The following is a 25426-nucleotide window of genomic DNA, read 5'->3' as shown; positions in this document are numbered from 1 at the left end:
AGTACGGAAGACGGAAGATCGCGAGCCCCGGGGACGCGGCGGGCAGCGGCGGCAAGGTAAGTGCTTTTAAATTATTTGATTATTGTATTTTAAAGTATTTAGGGAGGGCGGGAGGGAGGCGGGAGGCGGGGCTGGCGGCCAGTGGTGTTTGCGGAGTGGGGCTACGCGGAGTGCGGAGGTGGGCGTAGTTTCTCGCCCACTTCGCGTAGCTCCGCGAAGCCCCACTCCGCGAACTCCGCCCAGGGTTAGTGCTGGCTTTGATGAGCCATTCGTCTAAGTACGGGAAGACGGAGATTTGTTGTCTTCTGAGATGAGCTACCACTACCACTACTGCTAAACATTTGATGAAAGCGCTTGGGGCAGTAGTTACTCCAATTGGGAGTACTTTGAATTGATAGTGTTTGCCTGCTAGCATAAATCTGAGGAATTTGCGATGAGCTGGATGTATTGGAATGTGTCTTTTAAGCCAAGCGTGGAAATAAAATTACTTTTCTGTAGAAGTGGAAGCACCTGTTGAAGTGTTACCATATGGAAATGATGTTCTGACAGTGTGTACTGGTTTAACAATCTGAGATCCAGAATGGGACTTAAGGAGCTGTCCTTTTTGGGAATTAGAAAATATAGAAAATAAAACTCTGAACCTTGATAGTGTAACAGACTGGTTCTATGGCTCCCTTCTGTTAGAGGGATTGGACCTCATAAATGAGTTCCTGTAAGTGGTCTGACAACAGTTTGTAAGTGCGAGGTGGAATGTTAGGAGGATTGGTGTAAAGCTCCAGGCAATAACCATGTTCGATATTGTTGAGCACCCATTTGTCTTGTCGGTTGTTATGGATTGCCATATGGGGCGAAACTGTTGAAGTCTTCCCCCGAATGGTGTTAAGTAACCAGGGAAAGTGTGGGCAAGTCACTGTTTGTTAGGGGAAGGGTTGTTACGCATGGAGGGGCTTCTACCCCTACCTGTAGAATTGTTTCCTTATACCCTTCTCTATAAAAACCTCTAGAGGGAGAGGATTGGGTATTGCCTTTATAAGAGGATACATTTGGGTCGTAGTATGTGGTTTTGGACCCCCCCTCTGTAAAAGGAGCGACAGAAAGTGTCTCTATTTGATGGGGACTGAAGTTCTCCCATGGACTTTGCCACTTCTGTGTCCTTTTACATTTTTTCCAAAGCCTGAATGACTTTAGGACCAAACAGGTGTTGCTTTTAAAAGAGGGTGTTTCAAATGGATTGCTGAACCTCCGGTTTAAAACCTGAAATCCTAAGCCATGCATGCCGTCTGAGAATACTGGTATTTATCTCCCTAGCAGCAGTGTCAGCAGCATCTAAAGCACATCTGATAGAGAAGTTAGAAATGAGGGTAGCCTCTTGAAATAATTCTTGTACTTTGCTTTTGTGTTCATCAGGGAGATATTGGAACAGTTGGTCCATCTCATCCCCGTGTGCCCTGTCATACCTAGCTAGGAGGCCCTGTGTATTTACGATGCGCCAGTGGCTAGCACCTTGAGTGGCTACACGTTTTACTGGCGCATCTTTGAGCTTAGATTCTTTATCTGGGTGAGGAGCATCGCCAGAACCTTGCAAATTAGCTCTTTTGTGAGCATTGGACCCTACAAGGGAGTCTAGAGGCAGTTGACCTTTAATAAAGAGAAGATCAGCTGGCAAAGGTTTATATTTTTTATTGACACTAGGAGTCAAAATGAGTGCTCGCACGGGATCTTTGAAGATGTCATATACATGCCTCATCATGCCCTTCAGCATAGGGTGTGTCTGGCTCGACCTGTGTGTGGGCCCCAATGTTTCAAATAAAGTCAGCCTCTAATGACTCTTTACGTAACTCCACCCCATGGTACTCGGCTGCTCTAGCAATGAGTTCCTAATAAGCCACATTATTGTCAGATGGGGGATGTCTTTGCAGGTTAAAGGCCTGGGTCATTGTCTAATGGAGGGTCAATGGTGTAATACTTCCATGGGTCCACAGGTAATTGAATATCTTCCTCATTAATATCATCCTTTTCATGCTGTGAAGTGGATACCCCTGAGGTGTAATGTGTAAAGGATCTAAATGTGGAGAAAAGGGATGAGGTAGAGGATATGTTGGAGCACGATAAACCGGCTGGTAGCCACATCCTTCTTCTTCTTTAAAGGAATCTTATAGTGAGGGTCCTCAGAAGGAAGCTTGTGTTTAACTGGAGATTTAGCATGAATATCTATTGTATCAGGGTTGATATTAATCTTCCTTTGACTGGGATCCAGTTTCGGACGAAAAATGTCTAAATTAGTGTCAGAAGGCTCGGAGAGGCTGTCTTTAGATTTCGGAACCGAAGGTTTCTGTGCAGGGATGGACTTGCTTTTAGGAGCAGAAGGTTTAGACTATGATGCATGCCCTTCTTTCGGCGTGGAGGGTTTCAGCTCCGAACGAGATTTGGGCTTCAAACCGGAAGGTTTTGGATCCAAAGAGGATTTTGTCCAACTCGGTCCCATGCCGGAAGGTTTAACTATCTGTTTCGATGCCAAGCTGGAAGGCAGGGCATCAGAAACATAGTCTCGGTGCCGACCTTGTCCAGAAGGCAGAGGTGGTGCCGAAGCCTTATGTCTTTTGTGCATGGGCTTAAGGGATAAGGAGTCATTGGTACTCACTCCACCCTGCCCCGGAGGCATGTCTTTAGACTCCATGTCTATCTCGAGTTCGGAACAGAGAAGGCAGCTTCTTCTCCTGCCACCCTCACCTCGACCTCTTCCTGCTCGGATTCTTCGGTGCAGATATACAGAGTGTGTTCTATGTTTTGATGTCGCATTTCACGACGTTGAGCCCAACAATCAGGAAGAGTCTTCTTGGACCGAAACAATTTACAAGCATTGCAGTCTTCCGCTTTGGAGACAAGCACAAGTTACACACTTGATGTGAGTTGGTGCGAGGGTACTTAGTGTGGCACCGAGGACAGAATTTATACGGAGTCTGTTCCATCAACAGAAGACCGGACCGACGCGGTCAAGCCCGAAGGCCACCCATAACATTTTCGATCGTAATTGAAAGATTCATGGAATGAAACGATATGTAAAGAAGTGGGAAATGCATACAAAACAATACCGTTGAGGGTAGAGTGGATTGCGCACCGTGGGAAATCCGAAGAACGGTTTCAAACCAGAGCACAGCAATAAACATCCGAACCCGATGGCAGAAAAAATAATCTAACAATGGAGTCAATGCCCATGCGCTTTATCACCGAAAAGAGGAGTCACCTTACCTAGTGACCGGCAAAACTTGCAAACATCCGTACCCAACACTAGATAGCTGGAGCACGCAAAGCATCTGCATCTACAGCACACATGCCTCAAACATATTTTTATGTAATTTTCTTAAAATACAGTATTGGAAATTGTGCACAAGCTGTTGATCTGTTAATTAAAAAGCGTTCTTTGGACTTAGCATGTGCCATTGGGAAGTTTATGCTCAAAGCAAAACAAGTTTTCAAAAGTGTATATATCTAGAGTCTTTAGATATCTCTATGATGAAATGTACTCTGTTTTTTAAGATGGAGTTAGTAATGATTTTTACTTTTTATGGATTTTTATGCAGGTATTTATTATTTAGTATTTGTTGATATAATGGATATAGGGGATTGTATGTATGGATGTTTTTATGTATTTAAGGACCAACTGGTCTAAATAAATATTCTTTTTGACTTATTGACACCTAATTTTCCAATTTTGTGAGTGCAGTTACAAAGTATGACTACATAGGAATCACTTTATAAATAAAGTAAGCTTTATAACTCTTTTATTCATTATGAAGGTTCAGATCTACAGGTAGGGGACGCTATAACTAAGACAACAGTAAAGGTAACCTGTTATTGTAAATTTTAATTGAATGGCGAGTTCCAACTTCGAATGTAGTCCGTATTGGACAGCCTAGAAGCCTGGCAGCTAGACACTGGCATATATGGGCCAGCTTGAAAGGACCCGTGTGTGTGCTGTTTTTCCTTGTCCCGCCGACTGATGTGACCAAAAAAAAGCCTACACTCTGGCACTTTCAAACGGGCCCATCTGACTGTGCCAGACTGGCCAACAGGTCAATCTAGCACTGAATGCAGTGGGCTGATAATTATGAATTTACTTATTTTCGATTGTCTTTGAAACAGCTTAGACAATTTTGTTTTTGTATTACACTGAAGATGTCCTAATATATTTACAAATGCAATAGTGTTACTAATGCTTTCCTTCTGCACTCTTTGTAGCTACAAGTACTAGACCTGCAACCACGACTGTGTCTCGCAAAACAGATGGAAAGGAAGGTTAGTAGACATGTCAGTTCAACTCTTCAGCTGTGGGTGACCTCCTGCTTCTCAACACTGTACATTCTATGTCTCATTGAAAGTCAGTTGCTTCTCCTCTCTCTCTCCTATCTGACCAGTGCTCCCATGTCCTTGCTTCTCACTACTGAGATAACATGGTTGTGTTTAGAGTGGTTATCTCACCCAGCAATCATGACAAATGCGTCCTTTCCTAGGCACTTACCTTGCCAATTACTGCCATCAACCTTACCAACAAACACCCACTGATATTTCCCCACCCCTATACATCAAAAATGCTGCGCAGCACCTCCCTTCCTTTCACTCAGGCTGGAGTCGAAAGAAAACAAGTATTGGGTGACTAACAGCAATAGATGGCGAGAGGAGGGACCAATAAAGTAATTGGAGGCTTGGGGGGTAGATTAACCTGAAAGTGAGTTGAAAAACTGGTTACAACAGTCATACAGCAAGCACTGGAGGAGAGTGTGGCGCTGCATAGGGAAGAGACAGCGGGGCTTCGCATGTACCCTATAGCGCAGGACTGGGATGCCGCCCTGTCCGCACATCACCAAACGTGTCAGCAAATGGGCATAGCTTAGAAGTCCAACCGACGTTGATCACCCTGTCGCCAATGCTTCCTCACATGCCCCATCACCCTCTTCCTTAGGCCTCTTTCTCCCCCCCCGCTGTTCCCCCCCTCTACCCTCTGCCCTCACCCCTGCCCACCTCTGTGCCCCCCCCCTTTGGCCCCCCTCCCGCTCCGCGCTGGCTCCCCCCCCAGGCACTTTGCCTCATAGGGAGTTCCGATCAACCCTTGTGATAGCATAATATCGGATGCGCTTGCTTCCACCGCCCCAGACCGCCTATACACTGTTCGCTTGAGGGTACCTAGTCTCCTGTTTCTATGTCTTTATGACTTGTTATATGTTGACACTCATGGTTTTATTGAATCTAGGAGTAAGATATGAATATGTATAATATCGAGAGTATATGCGTGAAACCCTGCTTTTACCTGTATGAAGTAATGAGCGCTTACACAATACTGATCCGGAGAAGGGATATGTAGAAACAGGTTCTAGTTCCTGTGGGTGAACGACCACTGTTGCTTCTGTTATGCGATGTAATATGGACTATACATGTAGCTACTGCCGAGCTAAGGGCTGTGATCCGTTATCATGTCAGATTTGGCTGTTGTGTCTTTTGCAATTCGCAGATTCATGAGAATAGGCATGAAGCCATGCTTAGTTGAGTTGCCTAGCTACTGTTCAAGCATTTTCAAATGGCTAGATGTCTGCATTTAGTAACGATAACAATATCCAAACAAAACCATGAGTATCAGTTCAGCGGTTGCTGGAACATTACCCCGAAGATGTTACGACATTTCTGAGAAAAACGGATTCGAACTGTTATGTTTACAGAGGTAATCTCTTTCCTTAAAAAAAAATATGGAAAAACAAGACGTCATTTGCAAGTAGAAACGATCTGTGAGTATGCATGATGCGTATAATGTTTTCTATGCCAAGGGATCTGATGTTATTGTCAGAAGAACTGAGTGTTGCAGCCGGCCCCCAGGGTTGTAGGCTCCGCATTGTGTACTGCTTACTGCTGCTAATAAACGTCTTAAAAAAAAAAAAAAAATACAGCAAGCACTGGAGGCAGGAGTGAGGAAGCAAGACTAACTACACAAGGAAGGGTCGATGGCAAAGCATTGTGTACCAAAAAGCATTTTTGGCCATAGTGTAAAAACCTTTTAAACCTATACCTACAAAATAACCATCCAAACCAACAAAGTAGACCATACTCAAAAATACTACTTTGACCTTCAATAAGAGCACTACAATATGATGAAAAAAGTTGTGATTTTTGTTATTACTTCAGGTTGTCAATTGCACATAACATTTAGGTGTGTTAGATAGGTGTCACAGTGCTCCCCAATCCATATTCATGGTAGCATGTTATTGAATAGCAAATAATTTGGCGTCAACTGGAGTCTGCTATTTCCAGGGGGCTGTATCACAACTTGCTCATAAACGTCAGGTTTCCTGGTGACCGGTCACTAACTGAGCAAGATGTCTTCCACAATGAAGAGTGGGTCCCTGGTTTGAGGACGAGTAACATACAAATAGTTTTTCCCTTATAACGTGGGAGAATAGTTTTTGGTAGATCGATGGTTCAGACGTTTCAAAGTAAAGAACCTGGAACCTGGTCTTGGAAGTATTTGCTGCTGCAAGTCAGTAATTCCCTATAAATGTGGTGGTGAGGATGATAGAGTTTTGACCCAATCAGGAATGTGGCTCTGGAACACTTTTTTCCTTAGCAAATGTGATTGTTAATGGCCTTGTAGGACATTAAAAACTAAATTAACAGGCTACAGTCACACAATGTAATATCATGACTACCATTACCTTAGCCTGCAGCAAGAAATTGAATCACTTTTGCTGTTGAGGGGAGCTGTAAAGTAAGGCTGTTTAGTGGAAGAATTCCCAGCAGAAAACTATACACAATTTTAAATTTGGACTACTCGAATTTTGGTGTTTTTACTAATGGGTTTGTTTTAACAGATTATGATTCAAGATATGGTGTTCTACAGTAGACTTATTCGGGCATTCATTACATAGAATATAATCATTAACTGTTTGCCATCCCTGTTAGATGTTAAAATAGGACCAACTTATAAATGTGATCTTGAATATAAACAATAAAGATCAATGATATTTTCGGAAATAAAATGGTTACGTTATCAGGTAAGTTATCCTAGTCACTTGTAATGGAGGAGGACATTTGTCAAATGAACTGACAAAACCTCCTCAATCTCATCTCAAATCATACCTACTCTTTTGTTTTTTCACCAAACTGTGGCTTGGAGATAGCCTTTTTCCAGTATTGCATGAGACTAGCCCTTCCAGATATCGATTCATTGCCACAGGAAGGCATGAGCAGAATTAGCCATCATCTAGAAATCATTACAAACCAGTGCCGTTCAATTTGTAATACTGTTATATTGCAAATGTCTGCTAGAATTCTGTTAACCCACTACTGCCTACTCTCGTTCATTCTGCTCATCTAAACACCACCGCTGAACAATGTATCTTTCATAGATGCCTTACTTGCTTTCATTTTAGGTATCTCCATAAGCTAGCCCAAACTTTACATCCTGGATGACCGAATAATTGCTTCAACAAACCTTCTCTTCATAACCAAGAACCATTATGACCAGTATAGAGGCTCTTTATTATCTCGCCTTTTCATGGGGCCTACACTAGCCAGCTACACCCGGGATGCAACTGTATCTGCGTAGACTGATTGCAGTCAGAGTTATTGTCTCATTTGTTTCACAGTCAAGATTTCCACATGAGCCAACAACCATCATCTCAGCTACCTATTGACAATCGAACAACCTCAGCCTTGTGCTTGTCTCATCTTCTGGTGATCTCATCGCCCAACCAAATCATAGATATCCATCGGCTATACAATGCAGTCTTAGTTTTGCCAACCTTATTCTTGTAAAAAATCTGTACACTTTGAACACCAACATAAGACGTCTTGAATCATTAAAGGAATACAGAAGACGAAATCTGAAAACACTACACTCAAACATCAGTAGCAGAAATCTAGCAATGTACACCACACTCATTCTCCAGCAACTCAGCAAGTTCTGCAAGTCCTCCATCAATAAAGCCCACATACTATATAATTGAAGCACAATCTCCAACACCAAACGCCTACCAAGGAACTCTGTATGATCCATGGTGAACTAACAGCATGCAATACGCCACTGTAAAGAATCCCCAGACACAAGCTTTTTGCACGTGTCACAAACCATCTTGTAGCATTAGCAAAGTTTCTAGGATTAGACTTCAATAAGGAAGCCTGCCTCCTATCGCACTGTATTAAAGAATAACATGACTACACTGACCAACAGACACTGGTTGCTTTCTTTGATCTAATACCTTTGAGCCAGATGTACAACCATTTTTGCATGTGCGAATGGGTTGGCAAACCTATTTGCACATGGAAAAACAGCATGAGGAATATACAAACCCTTTTTTGCATACCCTTCGGTATAGCAAGCGCAACCCTTTGTAAGAATGTTTTGTGTCCGCAATTACGGGCGCAAAACAGTCGCAAATTTCCACCCTCTTCAAGAGGGTCATAATGGCGTTGCAAAAGGTAAGGGGTGCCCAGGGGACCCCTTTCCCTTTGCAAACACAGGGGGAAATATTTTTTAAAGGCAGGCAGTGGTGCCAGGGACCACGGCCTGCCCTTAAAAAATGAAACGAAAACGTTTCATTTTTTTTCTTAAATGCATCCCGTTTTCCTTTCAGGAAAACACCCTGCATTTAAAAATAAAATAACTGGTTTATTTAAAAGCAGTCCCAGATATGGTGGTCTGCTGAGCCCAGCAGGCCACCATACCTGGGAGGGCCAGCCACTCCCAATGGGGTCGCAAATTGCAAGAGGCGCCTTAATATTCATGAGCCTCTCTAATAGCGACCCTATTCGGAATCGCTAACAGTGTGTTGCACACTGTTGTACATCCAAAATAGCGCCTCGCAAATTGCGAGTCGCAAAAGACTCGCAATTTGCAAAGCGCTATTTTGGCCGTTGTATATCTGGGCCTTTGAACTTCGGAATTCTACGATCTGGTCAAAGCTTGAGAACCTGCAGGTGTTTCATCAGATCCTTGCCTGTCACCCACTTCCAACAAAATCTTATCTCACTAACATCCACAACCCCAGCTATGGGCTTAAAAAAGAAATCCCCATCATCGTGCTCCCATGCCCCTCAAATAACCTTCATGCAGCAACATAGTGAAAAATCAGATCCATCAGACCCAGCCAGCTAGAGATCAATCATAAATCGCCCATTTCCAGGAAAACTGATCAAAAGATCAGCAGTCTCTCACATCTGCTACTTCTTGAAGAAATCCATTTACTCTCAGATCAACAAATTGCCATGGGAGCGCAACTGCACCTGTCCTGTTTTTCAACTGGTTTGATATGAAGACCACAGTTTACTGGAATGAAGTCACCCTGCTTGTTGCACTGGACTTAAGTGACACATTTGCAACTTTCAAATCTTCCTCCTGGGAAAGTATAGGAAAAGGACATCAAGGGATGTATCCATGACTGGATTTCCTCCGAGCTCTCCAGCAGCTCCAGCATGTTCTCACTTTCCCATTTTTACTGTTGCCTTGCGGCATGGAGATAGGTGTACTTCAAAGTTCAATCACTGCTCAATCAAAGCATAACTCAACCCCATACCCAATCTCATTACATTTTTCAACCATGTACGCAGATTTGCTGAAACTGAGTCAATGACACTGACATTGTTCAAAAACTGGAAAAACAAGGAATCTCTATCTCCTAAGACTAGAGAATTGGTTTCTTGGTTATTGAGCAATGAATGCTGAGCAATCATTTTAAACGTATCAGATATCCAAACATGTGAAAATTGAAAGAGTTACCATTGCTACTTTACATAAGATTTTCCTGCATCTAGGATTTCCACAGAAGCTTCAGGCTGAAATCTTCCCTCATCCAGGTATGTCATAATTCTGCAGATGGAGCTGAACCCCTAGGTAGAGTTTATTTTTAAAGACGCAATGAATTCAGTTCATGTCACCAAAAAAGGTAAAAGTCCATATATGTGGCCACATGGTTGGATACACAAAGTTGTTTCACTGGCTAGTCATGAACAGATGCTCTGCTTTCAAGAACCTTACATTACCTACAGGACAATTCATGATTGAGGTCTACTCTTCATCCAATTAAAGCTGCAAAGATTTTTACTGAAGAAAACTCTTCTCCCTAAACTGGCACCCAAACTGACTATACTGCCTTAAAAAACAGCAAGAACTCTAGAACTGTTTTCTAGGGAGTACCAGGAAGACTACTTTAAATTCATGAAGGCAGTGAAGACCTAGTATGTCCCCTAAAGAATGAGTTTACAAAGAGAAAAAAGCTCCACAGTGCACCACCACACAGACTCAAATTTCTTGTACTTCGAACATAAGAGTGCACAAAAAAATAAGAAAGGCTCAACTCGAGTTCTCACATGTGACATGGCAACATTACTGACTTATGCCACTTGCTAGGGACACACTTCTTCCACCCTAATGATGCAGGGGAGCAGCATGCAGCCTATCTGCAAATAGGTTGGGCGCCTCGTCAGGGCTATGAGGTACTATATGAATGATCCTACACCTCAATACCAAGGTTTTATATAGTAAAATTATGAAAATGGTTATAAATCCATCCAGTGTATTTTTTGAGGGATGGAGGAATTCTATCAAAATGCACATTGTGTCATTTATATTGTATAATATTTACATGGAAAATGTTGCAACGTTGTGGGTGAACTCTTCAGAATCGTCTGCAGTCACACAAACTCAAAGCATCAAGTTTGATAGAGGAAGGAGGGCTTTGAAGGAATAGGAACGGGACTGGTGCGCCAGTGAATGATTTAAATATGGTTAGGAATTTTCAACAAAACAGCAGTATCATTCTTTCGTGTTAGACTCAATCTGGGATGGTGGAAGCAGGTGGTGTTCAGTTCCCACTGTAGTTCTTTCGCCTCACTGCTTTGCTCAGTTTTTCAGGCTTCAGGATCTAGCGTTCCCAAAGTGTGGCTTTGCAAAGTTTTGTCGCTGGGGTAATCTTCTGTACCACAGACCTCAGGTCATCATTGAGTTTGGAGAACAGAGTAGCCCCGAGACTAGTATGCTTCTTGGGTCGTGTAGAGCATCTTCAATATTCTTATTTGTTTCAATAATAGGAAATGTAGCGATTGCAGTGTGTATGGTAGCAAAATATCGACAAAGCTCAGATTTTCTTCAGAAAACAAAAAATATGCTAATTTAAAGTAAATATTATAAAAACTGACTATAAATGATCATTAGGAACGTCGTGTGGAAAAATATGCTTAAGAAATATAGTTTAGTAGGTATATTTATAGTGGTATGAATATCAATGTGGTTGAAAGATGCAGCATTAACCAAAAACGTATTAATTCATTAACTGTGTGCAATCATAATTTTATTATTAATCTGATGACCTGTCATCCCTCATTTCTATTCTCAATACAAAAAGAAATTGTGAGTGGAATTTATCCCATGGTCAGCCTTCCTCAATCTTTGAATATGTACAAAAGTAAGGCCCAGGGACGAAAAGCTAAAAGCCTCTGCATACACAAGAGTCAAATAGATTCCTATCTAAAATCTTACCCTCTAACAATGGGACTTTATTTTCTATTTTTGTACCACTATGGGAACATTTAAAACAGTAACCAACTTCTACAATAAAGTGAAATTTGTTGAGCCACCACACAAACACCAAAGAAAAGATCCCCCATACTGAACACTACCCACTATTACTTATCAATAAAGTGCAAGGTGGTTTCATGCCTCAATTTAAAACCCTAATGTCTAAATCCCTGCACCAGTAGTACTGTATGAAAATATAAAGATACAAGTAATCAGAAAGAAGACAAAGCATTGGATCACACAAGAAACCTTCACTCATTGTGTGTCAGTACAAATAAAACAAAATGTGACCAATAGCATATATACACCAATATTGAGCTTGAGCAGTTTCATCAGGACCATTTGTTAAAACCAAACAAATAAAGACATGTTACTCACTGTCCCCAAGTGAGAATAAGTCTCTAATACCACAATTATACTGACGAAATATGTGAGTCACTTTGTAATGGCAATATTAGCTTGTACAATTAAGGCAATAAACTTCTTGGTTATTGTACTGGCACAATTCTTCAGTGTGTCCAAAGGTTTTTGCAGAAATCCAAAGCAATAGGTCTTTGGGGTTGGCGGTTAGCTGAGACATATAGCCATGTTCCAGAATTGAAAGAACCAGTCCAGCTCATATGCATATAAAGTCTTTTAGCGATTCAACCTCAGTCATACTTTTGTATATGTCCCTAATTACCATCCTACATTTAGTTTGTGTTCATTTAGCACTAATGCATTGCTTCCTAAAATGATTTCAGACCTTTCTGCATCTACAGTACAAACTACAAGCAGTCTCTTTACCAACAGTGAAGGTAACCAAACCCAATCTTTCTTAATGTATTGTTCTGGTGTGCTTGATGTTGCTCCTAACCAAACTCTTTTTCTAACCTCTCTCTAGTTTAAGGCATGGTTAGTCGTTAGCAATAGTAGAATTAGGAAAGATATTGCATTCTGTTTGTGGTGTTGCATCTTTCTTGAAATTACTGCAGAAATGCATGAGAAGGTAAAACCCTGATATGTCTCTCACTGACTTTTAAAGTAAAAAAATGTTGGTCAAACAATGCAATGCTAAAACGTTTGCTGCATATATCTATTGTAGATTCACCTGCTGTGCACTTCTGATAGCTACATCTGCCAGTGGATTCCTCACCTTGGGATTCCTCACCTTGTGAATATCCCCTTGCATCAGCAACATTCAGAAATTCTTTTTGTAGCTTTGCGCCAACGTGGACGATTTCACAGAGGCACAGCATCGCGCGCGACTCCGCTGATGTCACCGACACCATAATAGACCCACGCCGGCGTGATGACAATAGTTCTCTTTTTCCGCGTCGTCGACGCTAACGGTTTTCAAGGGATCTTCTGTAGCTGTTACAGTAACTTTGTTACTCTGGGATTTTTCTCTGTGTTTTATTGTCTTCTGTCGAGATGTTGTCGAAGAAGACCGGATTTAAAGCTTGCGGGGAATGTGGCAAGACCATGTCAATCACTGATCCGCAGGAGTGCTGCGTCTGGTGTACGAGCTCCGACCATGACATCGAAGATTGCCAATCTTGCAAGAAGATGACACCGAAGGCCCTTCGAGAGAGGGAGACGAAGCTCCTGGTTGCGAAATTAATAAGTAAGAAGGAGAAGAAAACTTCGAAGTCGCCAACTCTGCGTTCGAGGTCAAGGTCTCGATCGGTGTCATCTTCTGCTCATGCTTCGAGGTCCTCAAGGAAGAAGCACAAGAAGAGGAGCCATGAGTCCAGACATCATTCTGAGAAGGGCTCGAGTTCGAGACCGAAGTCGCAGGTTAAGCTGCTTCGGAAGGAGGTGGTGTCTTCGGCTTCGGAAGCGCAGGTCTCCGAGGGTGAGGCTTTGTGTGCGGAATCCGTCTCCGGTTCCGTCCCATCCTTTGGGCCAGGAGGATGAAGGTGAGGAAGAGGAAGTTGTTGAAGTCGAGGTTCCGTTGCCTGCGGGTCAGTCGACTCCGGTGCACCAGCCTGAAGAGGAGGTTGACGTCGTGACAACGCCGCTCCCTCGGAAGCAGCCTGGGGGCTCATATCCTGCCTTTCCGGCTCCAGGTCGGGATCCAACGCAATTCCTCAATGCAATGTTTGGGGTCTACTCCAGGGCAATGTACCCGTCAGGTGCCTATGGCGTTTAGTCTGGGTGCTCCCCAGGCTTATGCTCCTGTGCCCTTTATGCCTTTCCTGCCGGCTCCAGCACCGCATTGGCATTTTCCGCAGCGCGAATCCATTGACGCCGAATCCATCGACGCCGATTCCTTCGACGCCGGTACCCTCGACTCCGATGCCGAATCCGATTCGACCTAGAGTTAAGCTGCCTCGCCAGACTTCGGGTTTGACGCTGGCTCCAACTCCAGCAGAGTCGGTCATGGATCCGTCGGCTTCATTTGTGAAGGAGAGGTCGAGGCGTGGGGCACAGAGGCTTCTGGAGGAACAGAGGTATCGGGATGAAGACATGGAAGAAGGTGAGCTTCAGGAGTCTGAGGATCCTTTTGATGACCTGAGGGAGGCTAGTGGCCTGGAACTGTCTCCTGAGTGGGATTTGGCCTCTACATCTGATACACCTTCTAGAGATGTGACTCCTTACCATGTGGTAATAAGGAAGGTGGCAGACTTGTTAAACATCACTCTGCCTACTGCTGAGTACAAGTCAAATATTCTGACGGAGGTCCTTCATTCACATTCCTCAGTAATTGAACCCATGCTGCCATTCAATGACGCTTTGCCTGAGCCAATCTATGAGGTGTGGAAGAAACCTCTGTTAGCTCCTGCCGTTTCAAGGGCGGTTGCGAGGAGATATAGGGTGGCTCCTAATGACCCTGACTTTTTATCAACACACCCCCTGCCTGAAAGTTTAGTTGTGCAGGCTGCCTGCTCTAAGAAGTCTGCGGGGGCTTTTCCGCAGGTTCCTGGGGAAAAAGAGTCGAGAAAGTAGGATCAAGCAACTAAAAAAGTCTTCTCCTCAGCCAGCATGGCATTAAAATCTACTAATGCGACTTGCCTGATGGGACGTTACATCCATGCCCTGATGGATTCTGTGAAATAGTTGGTGCCCAAGATTCCTGAAGGGGATAGAAAGGACTTTCAGGAGGTTATATCGGACACTCAGGCTGCAGCAAGGCAGGTAATCCAGAGTGGGCTGGACACGGCAGATTCGGTGGCGAGAGTCATGGGCTCTTGGGAGGCCACTAGGAGAGCTGCGTGGTTAAAGTAATCAGAGTTCTCAACAGATGTACAGTCTGCCTTGATGGATTTGCCCTTTGATGGGTCTGGATTGTTTGGGAAGAAGGCTGATGCTGCTTTAGAGCGTTTTAAAGACAGCAGAGCGACGGTGAAGTCGTTGGGCCTTCAGACAAGAGGCACATTTGGGAAGCGCCCCAGAGGTTGTCAAGCCTCTTCCTCCTCCTCTTCTTCCCCTTCCCAGCCCCCTGCCAACGCAGCAAAGCAGCCCTAGATCTGCCATTCCGGATCACGTGGGCCCAGTGGGGGGCCGGCTTACCCATTTCCTACGAGATTGGGAATTGATTACATCAGATCTTTGGGTTCTCAATTTCGTGGAGAATGGGTATGCACTTCCTTTTCGGGTGTTTCCCCCAAATTACCCTCCTTGCCAGGGTTTTTGTTCGGAGGACCACCTGCTTCTCCTGCAGGAAGAAGTCCTGGCACTGTTCAGAAAGGGTGCGATAGACGTGGTTCCGGAGCAGGAAATGGGTCAGGGGTGCTACTCCCAGTATTTTCTGATCCCCAAGAAGGATGGCAGACTTCGTCCAATCTTGGATCTCAGGATCGTGAATCTTTACCTGAAGCAGGAGAAGTTCAAGATGCTCACCCTTGCACAGGTTCTTCAAGAGCTGCTGGAAGACGACTGGATGGTGTTGATCGACTTGCAGGATGCGTATTTCCACATCCCAATCCTGAAGTCGCACAGGAAGTATCTCCGTTTCACAGTTGGGTCGCAGCACTACCAGTTTGCGGTCCTTCCGTTTGGTCTTACTACTGCTCCTCGAGTCTTCACCAAGGTGATGGCTTTGATGGCTGCGCATCCCAGAAGATCGGGGTACCAGTATTCCCGTATCTGGACGATTGGCTGATCAAAGCAGAATCTCCAGAGATAGTGCTCCATCATCTGCAAGAGACAACTCAGTTGTTGCACAGGTTGGGTTTTTCGATAAGTGTACCCAAGTCTCACCTGGTGCCCTCCCAGCCCAACCTGTTCACTACTGTGTGTCGTGCATTCCCTCATCCTCAAAGGATTCGCGACATACAGGAAATGATTCCTTTATTTTACAATGGAGCGGTCAGTCCAGTCCTGAAGGTCCTTCATCTGCTCGGTCTGATGACTTCTTGCATTCTGTTGGTCAACCATGCACGCTGGCACATGAGGGCGCTCAAGTGGTGCCTCCACAGGCAGTGGTATCAGCACAACGGAGATCTCAGGGAGTCAGTCAGGATCTCCAGAGAAACTGCGGCGGATCTGTCTTGGTGGAGCGTGGAAGGCAATCTGTCGCAAGGAAAGCCTTTTCAACTACCTCCATTGGTGGCCACAGTGATAACGGATGCATCCACTCTAGGGTAGGGTGCTCATCTGGGGGATCTGGAGATCAAGGGTCTTTGGTCTCCAGAGGAAAGGTTGCTTCACATCAACCTTCTAGAATTGCGGGCCATACGTCTGGCGCTCAAGGCCTTCCTCCCTTCCCTTCGCGGTCAGTCAGTTCAAGTCCTGACGGACAACATGACCGCGATGTGGTATGTCAACCTGCAGGGAGGAGTGGGGTCGCAGTGTCTCTGCAGAGAGGCTCTGCGTCTCTGGTCCTGGGTTCAGGACCGTCAGATTTGTCTGATGGCAAATCATCTGGCCGGAGTTCTGAACGTTCGTGCAGACAGTCTCAGTCGGCAGTTCTCCGCCGACCACGAGTGGAGGCTCCATCCAGAGGTAGTTCATCACGTCTTTCGGACATGGAGGACTCCTCAGGTGGACCTGTTCGCCACTCACAAGAATGCTCACTGCCCGTCATTCTGCAGCCTTCAGTTTCCGATGCAGGAGCCTTGGGGGACGCGTTTCAGTTGAGTTGGGACTCGCAGCTCCTTTACGTGTTTCCTCCCATACCCTTGATTCTTTGGGTTCTGAGGAATATTCGCCAAGACCGGGCCCACGTTATATTGATCGCCCCAGATTGGCCAAGAAGGGTGTGGTACACAGATCTTCTCCACCTCTCCTCGTGCCCGCCGCTCCGTCTCCCTCACAGGGCAGATCTCCTCTCCCAGATGGAGGGGCAGGTTCTACACCCCCACCTCCAGACCTTACACCTTCATGCCTGGAGATTGAACGGGGCAATCTGAGTTCCTTTTCTCTCCCACACAATGTGGTGGATGTCATTTTGTCGGCCAGGTGTGACTCCACTAAGTCTATCTATTCTTATAGATGGTTTAAATTTGTTGCTTGGTGTGGGGAGAAGTTAATTGATCCTTTAAGGGCTCATTTGTCCAATATACTTCACTTTGCACTTTCCTTGGCCCAGCAGGGTTTTGCGGTGGCAACTATCAAAGGTTATTTTATCAGCCTTATCGGCTTTCCTTTTTTTGCTAGACCAGCCCTCTTTATTTAAATCTCCTATCGTATTACGATTCATCAAGGGCCTTACCAATAAATTTCCTCCAACACCTTTTATTGTTCCTCAATGGGATTTGAACCTTGTGCTTACGTTTTTGATGGGTTCGCCTTTCGAACCATTGCACAAGTGTCCCTTGAGACTATTGACTTTCAAGACTGTTTTTCTGGTGGCAATTACCTCAGCAAGGAGGGTAAGTGAGCTTCAAGCTCTTAGTTCAAAGCCCCCGTTTTTGTCCATTCATGCTGAACGAATGGTTCTCAGGACCAGGGCTGCTTTTCTGCCGAAGGTGGTTACTCCATTCTCTCTGGGGCAGTCCATTACCCTCCCTACCTTCTATCCTCTCCCTCACCCTTCCAAAGAGGAGGAAAGAATTCACTGCTTGGACCCTAAGAGGGCGGTGAGTTTCTACCTGGACAGGACGAGAGAGTTCAGGTCGGATGACCAGCTGTTCGTTGGTTTTGCTGGCTGCAAGAAGGGGAAGGCGGTGCACAAGCGCACGCTATCGAGATGGATTGTTTTATGCATCAAGATCTGCTACTCCTTGGCGGGTAAGGAACCTCCAGAGGGTATAAGGGCTCATTCTACTAGAGCTAAGTCTTCAACATCTGCTCTTTCCAGAGGTGTACCTGTTGAGGATATTTGTAGAGCCGCGACTTGGGCCTCCCTCCACACTTTCGCGAAGCATTACTGCTTGGATACCGAGGTGAGGAGGGACGGCCACTTTGCGCGCTCTGTCCTCCAAGATTTTCTGGAATAGGAGAGTGGACTCCCTCCTCCGGGAGTGGGGACTGCTGTGGGACTCTATTCACAAGGTGAGGAATCCACTGGCAGATGTATCTATCAGAAGAACAAGTTACTTACCTTCGGTAATGTTTTTTCCGGTAGATACAGTATCTGCCTGTGGATTCCTCACTGACCCACCCGCCTCCCCGTTGTCCACTCTTCTATACCTGAGTTTATTGTAATGTATATATTTTTTAATGTCAAGAAAATGTTATATTTCAATTGCATTGCTGCATTTGCTTCACACTGGGTGTGTTATCTTGGCATTTGTGTACTGTGTATACTATGTATATATCTACTGTCATCGGTCCGTCCGTGTGCCTCGAAGGCACGGAAAAAAGGGCGGAACTGATGTCATCACGCCGGCGTGGGTCTATTATGGTCTCGGTGATGTCAGCGGAGTCGCGCGCGATGCCGTGCTTCTGTGACGTCATCCACGTCGGCGCGAAGCTATAAAAAGAATTTCCGAATGTTGCTGACGCAAGGGGATATTCACAAGGTGAGGAATCACAAGGTGAGGAATCCACAGGCAGATACTGTATCTAACAGAAAAAGCTTACCGAAGGTAAGTAACTTGTTCATTTGTGCTTTTCTGCAACAGACAGCACATAAACTGTTGGGGGGTCCTGATGTTGTGGTAGTTCTTGCATGCTCTTATCGCTTTATCATGAGTACATAGTGATAATAATTCTGTATCTCCTATTGAGTTGGTGATTTCCTTTGTGCAAGACCATTAGCCAACATTTGATAATTGCCATTTATTTTGTTTTTAAGATGTCCTTACTGGATCTATGACAAAATCTGTGCATCTGTACACTTAATTCTCTGCCTATTTATAGAGTAGAAAATACATTTAAATGTGTAATAGGTTGCAAATTATTTGTAGCAGATGTACTACTCAATAATACTCTACACTTAGCAACATTAATATTAAAATACATGAATACCACATAGCTATTTAATTTTGTTTATTGTGGTTGTCTTTTTACTAAAACTCCATTTAACTCATCATGTCTGTAAATGTAATTCCTTACAGAATCTACTTTACAAACTACAAAGGATAACGATAGAGTCGATGAAGGTAAATGAAACTGTTTCTTAACAATGTTGTGAGAGAAAGATTGAAATTCCACCAGTTCCCAAACTCCTGTTTGTGGCTTTTTACAGGAGTATTTATGTTATTTGAATTTGAAGCATTCATTATGTTTAATGGAGTCTTTTTTGGATAAACAGGTCTTTAACTCACATGTGAAGCCTTAACAATGTTGTACAAAAATACATTTAATTGGCCTGGTACAAAGTTGCTCGCATTCACAAGCCATACATTCGTACTGTGATATCTATGTTGATTGGTTTTCTCTGAGGTTATTGTTTGGTGGTTTTCTTGTATTTTTATGAAACATTTATATTCTGAATGTTTTGTTTTAAGGATATATTTATTGTGCCTCTCTGAAAAGCAGAAGCATGCATTTTTTCTATCTGTCTGTTTATCTATCTGTCTGTCGATCTATTATCCTCTGCATATTTGATGTTGTTATGGGGCATTGTAGATTGGTACATTTCACCACAGGCAATCTGTATGGTTGCTGATGTCTTGGGATATCTTCTTGACTATTAGTCATTTATCATGGTGGGTAATGTATGGAATACTTCCACATCTTTCGTTGATAGTTGTTTACCCTTTGGGTGGAACTAGTAGACATCCTTGGGTAAAGGAGTTTGGGTTTGTGCCTAATGGCTCCTTGAGTTTACTAGATACATTGCTAAATAAATAATGGATATTTGCATGCCAACACTTACTTTGAGGATTGATTACATCAAAATCTTTAGATTTGATAGTAATGGCAAAACTAAATTCTGGGAAAAGATTGTAAAACAGAATGCATAATATTGTAGCAGCTTCACTAATCAAAATCTTAAATATGTATCCACCTAGTATTAAAATATTTGAGGGGCAGATATTAGTATCACCGTTTCATCATCTAAACCTGTTTCATCTGTTTGCATTATTACTAATGCTCTATTTAACCCTTCATTTCTGGAAATGTCTTGGCATTTAGCATCTACAGCACAAAGTACAAAGGATAACAGTAGTTTAGGAAAATTAACCTCTTTCTTGATAATTTCACTGGAGAACTAGATGGATTGATATTTTGGTTTTCCACAGCTTAGATTTATTGCGTTTAATCTTTCTCCCTTTAGCAATTGCTTATTTTTTAAATATAAAATTCTCTCTCTACTCTAACCCTGACATCAAGTGTGAAAGATGTAAATGTGATGTGAATCCTAAACTAATGAATATATTGCCAATTGCATACAGCTTTCAATGAATGCCCAAGAGGGCAACTAGGTGAGCAGTGAATTTCAATAGTAATTGCACACCTGAGTATTGTGTTGGTACGTATTATTTCTGGAAAGGTTTTTACAATAAAGACATGATTAGTAGGTCATAAGTACTAACCTAGATTATTACATTCTCCTTTGAAATCCATTTCTATAAGTAGTCTGGGTAAAAATGTGGTTCTGCCAATGTGTAATCATTATTGGTGAAATATGTCACCCGTCCAATATTTAGTGTGATATTGTATGTGACTGACACTTGTAAAGTTAAAACTTGATGTCTTTTTTTATTTTTTATTCTTGTAGTCTTTGTGGTACATTTAATTTGTTTTTGCGCTCAGTATGTTTTCCAAATATTCTTGTTTTTAGAATCTAGATGAGTACATCATCTAGACATCTGTGCCCACAAAGTCTCTGTTTATTTCTGTTGGCTATTCTCTATTGTGTCCAAAAAACATAGTTAATGTACTGAAGTTAGTGATTACCTTTTTTTAACGGCAGAGCAGAGAAATGAAAAGCATAAAAGTCACATTTGTTTTTCGGTCTGTCTACAGACAGATACTCATACACAAATAGCTGGGTCAAAGAGTGGTTGCCCAACTGATATTATCCCCACACGTGTTATGCCCACACTAGCAATGGATCTGGGACCCACTATCCAGAGACTAATAAACCTCTCGCTAAGCACCGGGCAAGTCCCACAAGGATGGAAAAAGGCACTGGTCAAACCGCTCAGGAAGAATACCACTATCCCCTGGAATGAGCTTAGTAACCTCAGACCGATATCTCTACTCCCTTTTCTAGGTAAAATTATTGAAAAACATGTAAATAAACATTTGTCGAGATATATTGAATCTGCAGGAGTGTTGGACCTTTCACAATCTGGCTTTAGGCCTAAACATAGTACGGAGACCGCCCTAATGTCAGTCGCAGACGATCTGCACATGTACCAGGATAAGGGCCTCTCCGTTATCCTGGTACTATTAGATCTGTCTGCGGCATTTGACACCGTATCCCATTCTATCCTTACGACCAGGCTAGCTAACATCGGCTTGAAACACGAAGCCATGGCATGGCTGAGGAGTTTCCTAACCAATCGGACCCAGCAAGTAACCATGGGTGGATTTCGGTCAGAGGAAGTTGAAATCTCCAAGGGGGTGCCACAGGGCTCATGTCTGAGCCCAACTCTTTTCAACATATATGTGGCACCCCTGGCTAACATCTTGAGAGCATATGGATTTGTTCCAATATCCTATGCGGATGATACGCAACTCCTCTTTCCTTTTAAGACCTTTACTCCCGAGGTTAGGAACTCCTTCTCCCAGGGCATGAAAGCAGTGGCACACTGGATGTCTTCCAACTATCTGCAATGCAATGTTGGAAAGACAGAAGTCATGTTGTTTGGTGAGGTAAAACGATTTTGGACCTTGGCCCAGTACCAGAGCCTAAACTAACAGTTAAGAATCTGGGGGTCCGACTAGACCAGGAACTTACCCGCAAACAACATGCCAACCAGGTGGTGGGATCCTGCTTCCATATAATCGGCATGCTGCGTAAAATCTTTCCCCTTTTACCAGATGCATGCAGGAGGATGTTGGTACAAGCCCTAGTCATGAGTCGATTAGACTATTGTAACGGCCTGTTGCTATCTGCCAACGAGGGAGTCATGACAAGACTACAGGTGGTCCAGAACATGGCTGCCCGCCTGGTCTTTAACGCCCCTCCCCGCACACCCTCAAAGCCCCTATTGACTAAACTCCACTGGCTATCTGTCAGACAGAGGGCCAAATTCAAGGTATGTTGCACCATACATAAAAGTCTCAACGGAATGGGCCCTGCATACTTGTCCACCAAATTTGTTCCCTATAAACCCTCTCGCTCACTTAGGTCAAGCAAACAAGGCCTTCTCTGTGTACTTAGAGCTAAGAAGGCCAGACACGGAAGCATGCTCTCTCGATAGCAGGACCTTCCCTTTGGAACAGTCTCCCTAACACTCTTAGGCTATGTACAGGTCACCTCCCTTTCAGAAAAATGTTGAAAACATTCTTATTCAATCATTAGAAAGCTAGCGTTTCCTTGAATTCAATGTGGTAGAAGTCAAAGGCGCGGAGATACTCCCTTGGGAGTCGAAGCCAGCGCGATACAAGCCTGTAAATAAATAAATAAAAGTATTCTTTAAAAAAGTCTTTTAAATAAATTTTCCGTTAGCTTACATGAAGATAAACTCTCAAGCAAATGGCTTAACACTTCTCAGGTATCTAAGGCAATTTGTCCTCATTACAAACTTTGTGAAAGGTGGGTATATGAGCATCACTTTTTGACTCAAACAAGAGCTATTTAGGTCCTAGCTTCAGTCGCCCCAGTCCCTCAGTTTTCAGGCACCACTCCCATCAACATCCATGCAGAATACTACAGCCACCAACCACCCCCCACCAGGGTCATAAAACGTAATCACTCAAGCCCCTCTAAAAGCCCCATATCTTAAATTGCTTTGTAAACTGTTTCATCTGCTTGAATGTGTCAGCCAATGTTAAAGGTTCATTGGTCCAACCCCGGGACAGAGGAGAGTCTAATAATCTCTCTTCTAAATACCTTCAGATCAACAGTACAAAACAGCAATATGTACCTGGGCGTGGTTTGATCCTCCAAATACCAAGTGCCACTAACTGAAGAGTAAGAAAAAAATCCCCTGTAACCACAGAAATCTGTTGGCCCAGCAATGCTGAACTCTTTCACAAATCCATAGGGTATCGATCGGTGTCATTGTCTGGTTACAACCTCGCAATAATCTATTGTTACATGTTTCCCAGCTTAACCAACCTGGTCCTGTTGTAATATGCATGGAGTAGTAGTCTGAGTTGCACCAAATGGAATACTGCCTTCATCATGACTTCCCTCCAGTATTTACAAGCCTCCAACAGGCCTCAACTTCCAGTGCTCCAAGGTCTTGCTCCAATCCGTCCTTCAGTGCGTCCAGTGGGGTCTAACTATTTGTTAAATGTTAGAAATTGGGTTACTGGTTGACGCCAAAAAAAACTCATCCAGAGAACTGTTTGCCACCATGCAAAAACGTACTAAACCTCCAGAGTTCGTATACATGAATATCAGCCAAGGGTTTTGTAACTCTCCGGCAAATTTATTCTAGGATAAGATCAAGGCAGTCTATAGTAACGTCTCAAATATTCACTGTTCCTTTGACCCATGGTTCAAAGTTTACAATGGTCTCTACAGACGATATTCCAGACACTGCAGTAGACTCTGCTAACACCTCTACTTTATCATCCTTTTCTCATTGAGAAAGTAAAAAAGCCTGCTTCTTCAAACTAAGTCTGGTTCCCCTCATGACCCTTACCATCCCCCCCCCAAAAAAATATTTCATTTAGCACTGCATGCCGTTGCGCTGCATCTCTTATCCATCTTTAACCAAATGTTCTCCTCGGGTATCTTTCCCACGAAATGGAAGTTAGCATCAATCCTTCCTTCCTCTTCTAAAAAAAAGCCCAACCTGGACAACACCAATCCGAACAGCTACTGCCCCATTTCCAGACTCCCTTCCTTGCGACAATGGTGAAAAAAGGCTCTGAACACAGAAATCTCCGAGTTTATTGAGACGCATGGACATCTTGACCCTGCTCATTACAGGTTCAGAAGCCATCGCAGCACTGAACTGGCCCTGATCACTGCATCAGAGAAGGTCAGTCAGACAGTAGACGCTGGGGGGAATGCAGCACTTGTACTGTTGGAGCTCTCCGCAGCGTTTGATACTGTCAACCACAATACACTACTAGATCCTCTTGGCTCAATAGGCATCAACGGTCGCGCACTTTGACTGCGTAAACCATTTCTGTCTGATCATGAACAGTTTGTTGCATTGTCCGTTTTTTACACTCCCTTCCGGCATCTCCCAGGGCTCATCTCTGTTGCCCATTGGCAAAAATTATTCAGTCCTTGGGACTCTCAGCTATATCCTACGCCAATGGTACCCAAATCATAGTATCAGTGGTCAGCAATCCCTCCGACACTGCCACTGGTTTTTACAACTTTCTGCTGCAAGTTGGGCACTGGATGGCTTCCAATTGCTTGAAGCTCATCTCCAATAAAACTGTTGTCCTTCTTCTCATAAATAATGTTTCTTTTTGGTCGCCAACTTTCTGGCCACAGGAATTTAGCTCCCTCCCTACATCTGTAAGCTATGTGAGGAACTTGGGAGTAACCTTTGATACAAAACTTTCTTTAAAGGGCCACATTAGCGTGGCCAAGATGGCGGGCTGAGAGGTCGCACTTGCCGAGAGCTCCCGGACCCCTGAATTCCTGCACCGCTTGTAACCGCTGATTCCCCCCCGGATCACGCGGCGACTGAGCCTGGTGCCCACGGTGGAGGTGTGGAGCGACTGCTGAGCCCGGTTTGCGCCGCCGGGGGTGAGATTCTGACCGGTGAAGCCCGGGTCGGGGCCCGCTGAATGGCCCGTGTGCGAGCCAGAAGCCGCGAGTCTCCCGACCCTCGGAGCATGACGGAGCGCCCAGCCACCTGTGTGTGAAGCCCGCAGCGGTGCATGGACTGTTGGAGTGGGAGTCAGCAGCGGCTTCGCGAACGGCTCGGAGTTGTCCGGCGGTTGTACGGAGCGGAGCAGAGCGGAGGTGAAGTGCGGAGGCGGAGTCGACATCGTCTCACTACGCCAGTCCGTGGATTGAAGAGGCCCGCTGGGAGAGGCCGCTCCGGCCAGTTGTCTGAGCGGAGCAGAGGAACGGGGCTCCCGGGGCAGATCTCCCCCTGAGGCTACGGGCCCCGGCGACCATCGCACCGTGACTTTGCCCACTGGCCGGATTTTTGGATCCCGGATCAGAGACGGAGAGGAGTTCTCCATCTTGGGCGTTGGCCCCTCGACATTACAGAGCGGCCATTTTGAGGTCTCCGGCCGGGCAGCTCGGCCTTCCTGGTGCTCTTTGTGTGGCGCTGCCCCCGGCTGGCATATAGCTGCTTTCTTTGCTGGACAGTAAGCCTCAACGTCCTCTACTCAGCTGCAATGTCGAACGCTAGAGGACAGCGACGGGGCGAACAAACCTTGCCGGACATGCTGGGACGCGGCGCCCTACGCAGCGGAGGAACCCAACCCGCCACGACCTCCCCGGCCTCGACC

At 44.5% G+C, this 25426-nt stretch overlaps 1 protein-coding gene across 7 annotated transcripts in view; it reads left to right on the top strand.

Annotated features, from left to right (window-relative positions):
* LOC147712726 (membrane cofactor protein-like) overlaps positions 1 to 25426 on the top strand; it is a 629516-nt gene that overhangs the window by 411713 nt on the left and 192377 nt on the right. For 2 of the 7 annotated variants that reach the window (XM_086923383.1, XM_086923387.1), the window contains exons 7-9: positions 4240 to 4296; positions 12301 to 12354; positions 18985 to 19029. In XM_086923383.1, the coding sequence (XP_086779509.1) occupies positions 4240 to 4296; positions 12301 to 12354; positions 18985 to 19029 (156 nt within the window). The remainder of the gene's footprint in view (positions 1 to 4239; positions 4297 to 12300; positions 12355 to 18984; positions 19030 to 25426) is intronic. The other 5 variants (XM_086923384.1, XM_086923388.1, XM_086923385.1 and 2 more) reach the window with 3 other exon arrangements.

This window comes from Lissotriton vulgaris, chromosome 5, assembly GCF_964263255.1.
Source record: "Lissotriton vulgaris chromosome 5, aLisVul1.2, whole genome shotgun sequence".
NCBI classification, from domain to species: Eukaryota; Metazoa; Chordata; class Amphibia; order Caudata; family Salamandridae; genus Lissotriton; species Lissotriton vulgaris.
This window is presented reverse-complemented; position numbering and strand designations above follow the sequence as displayed.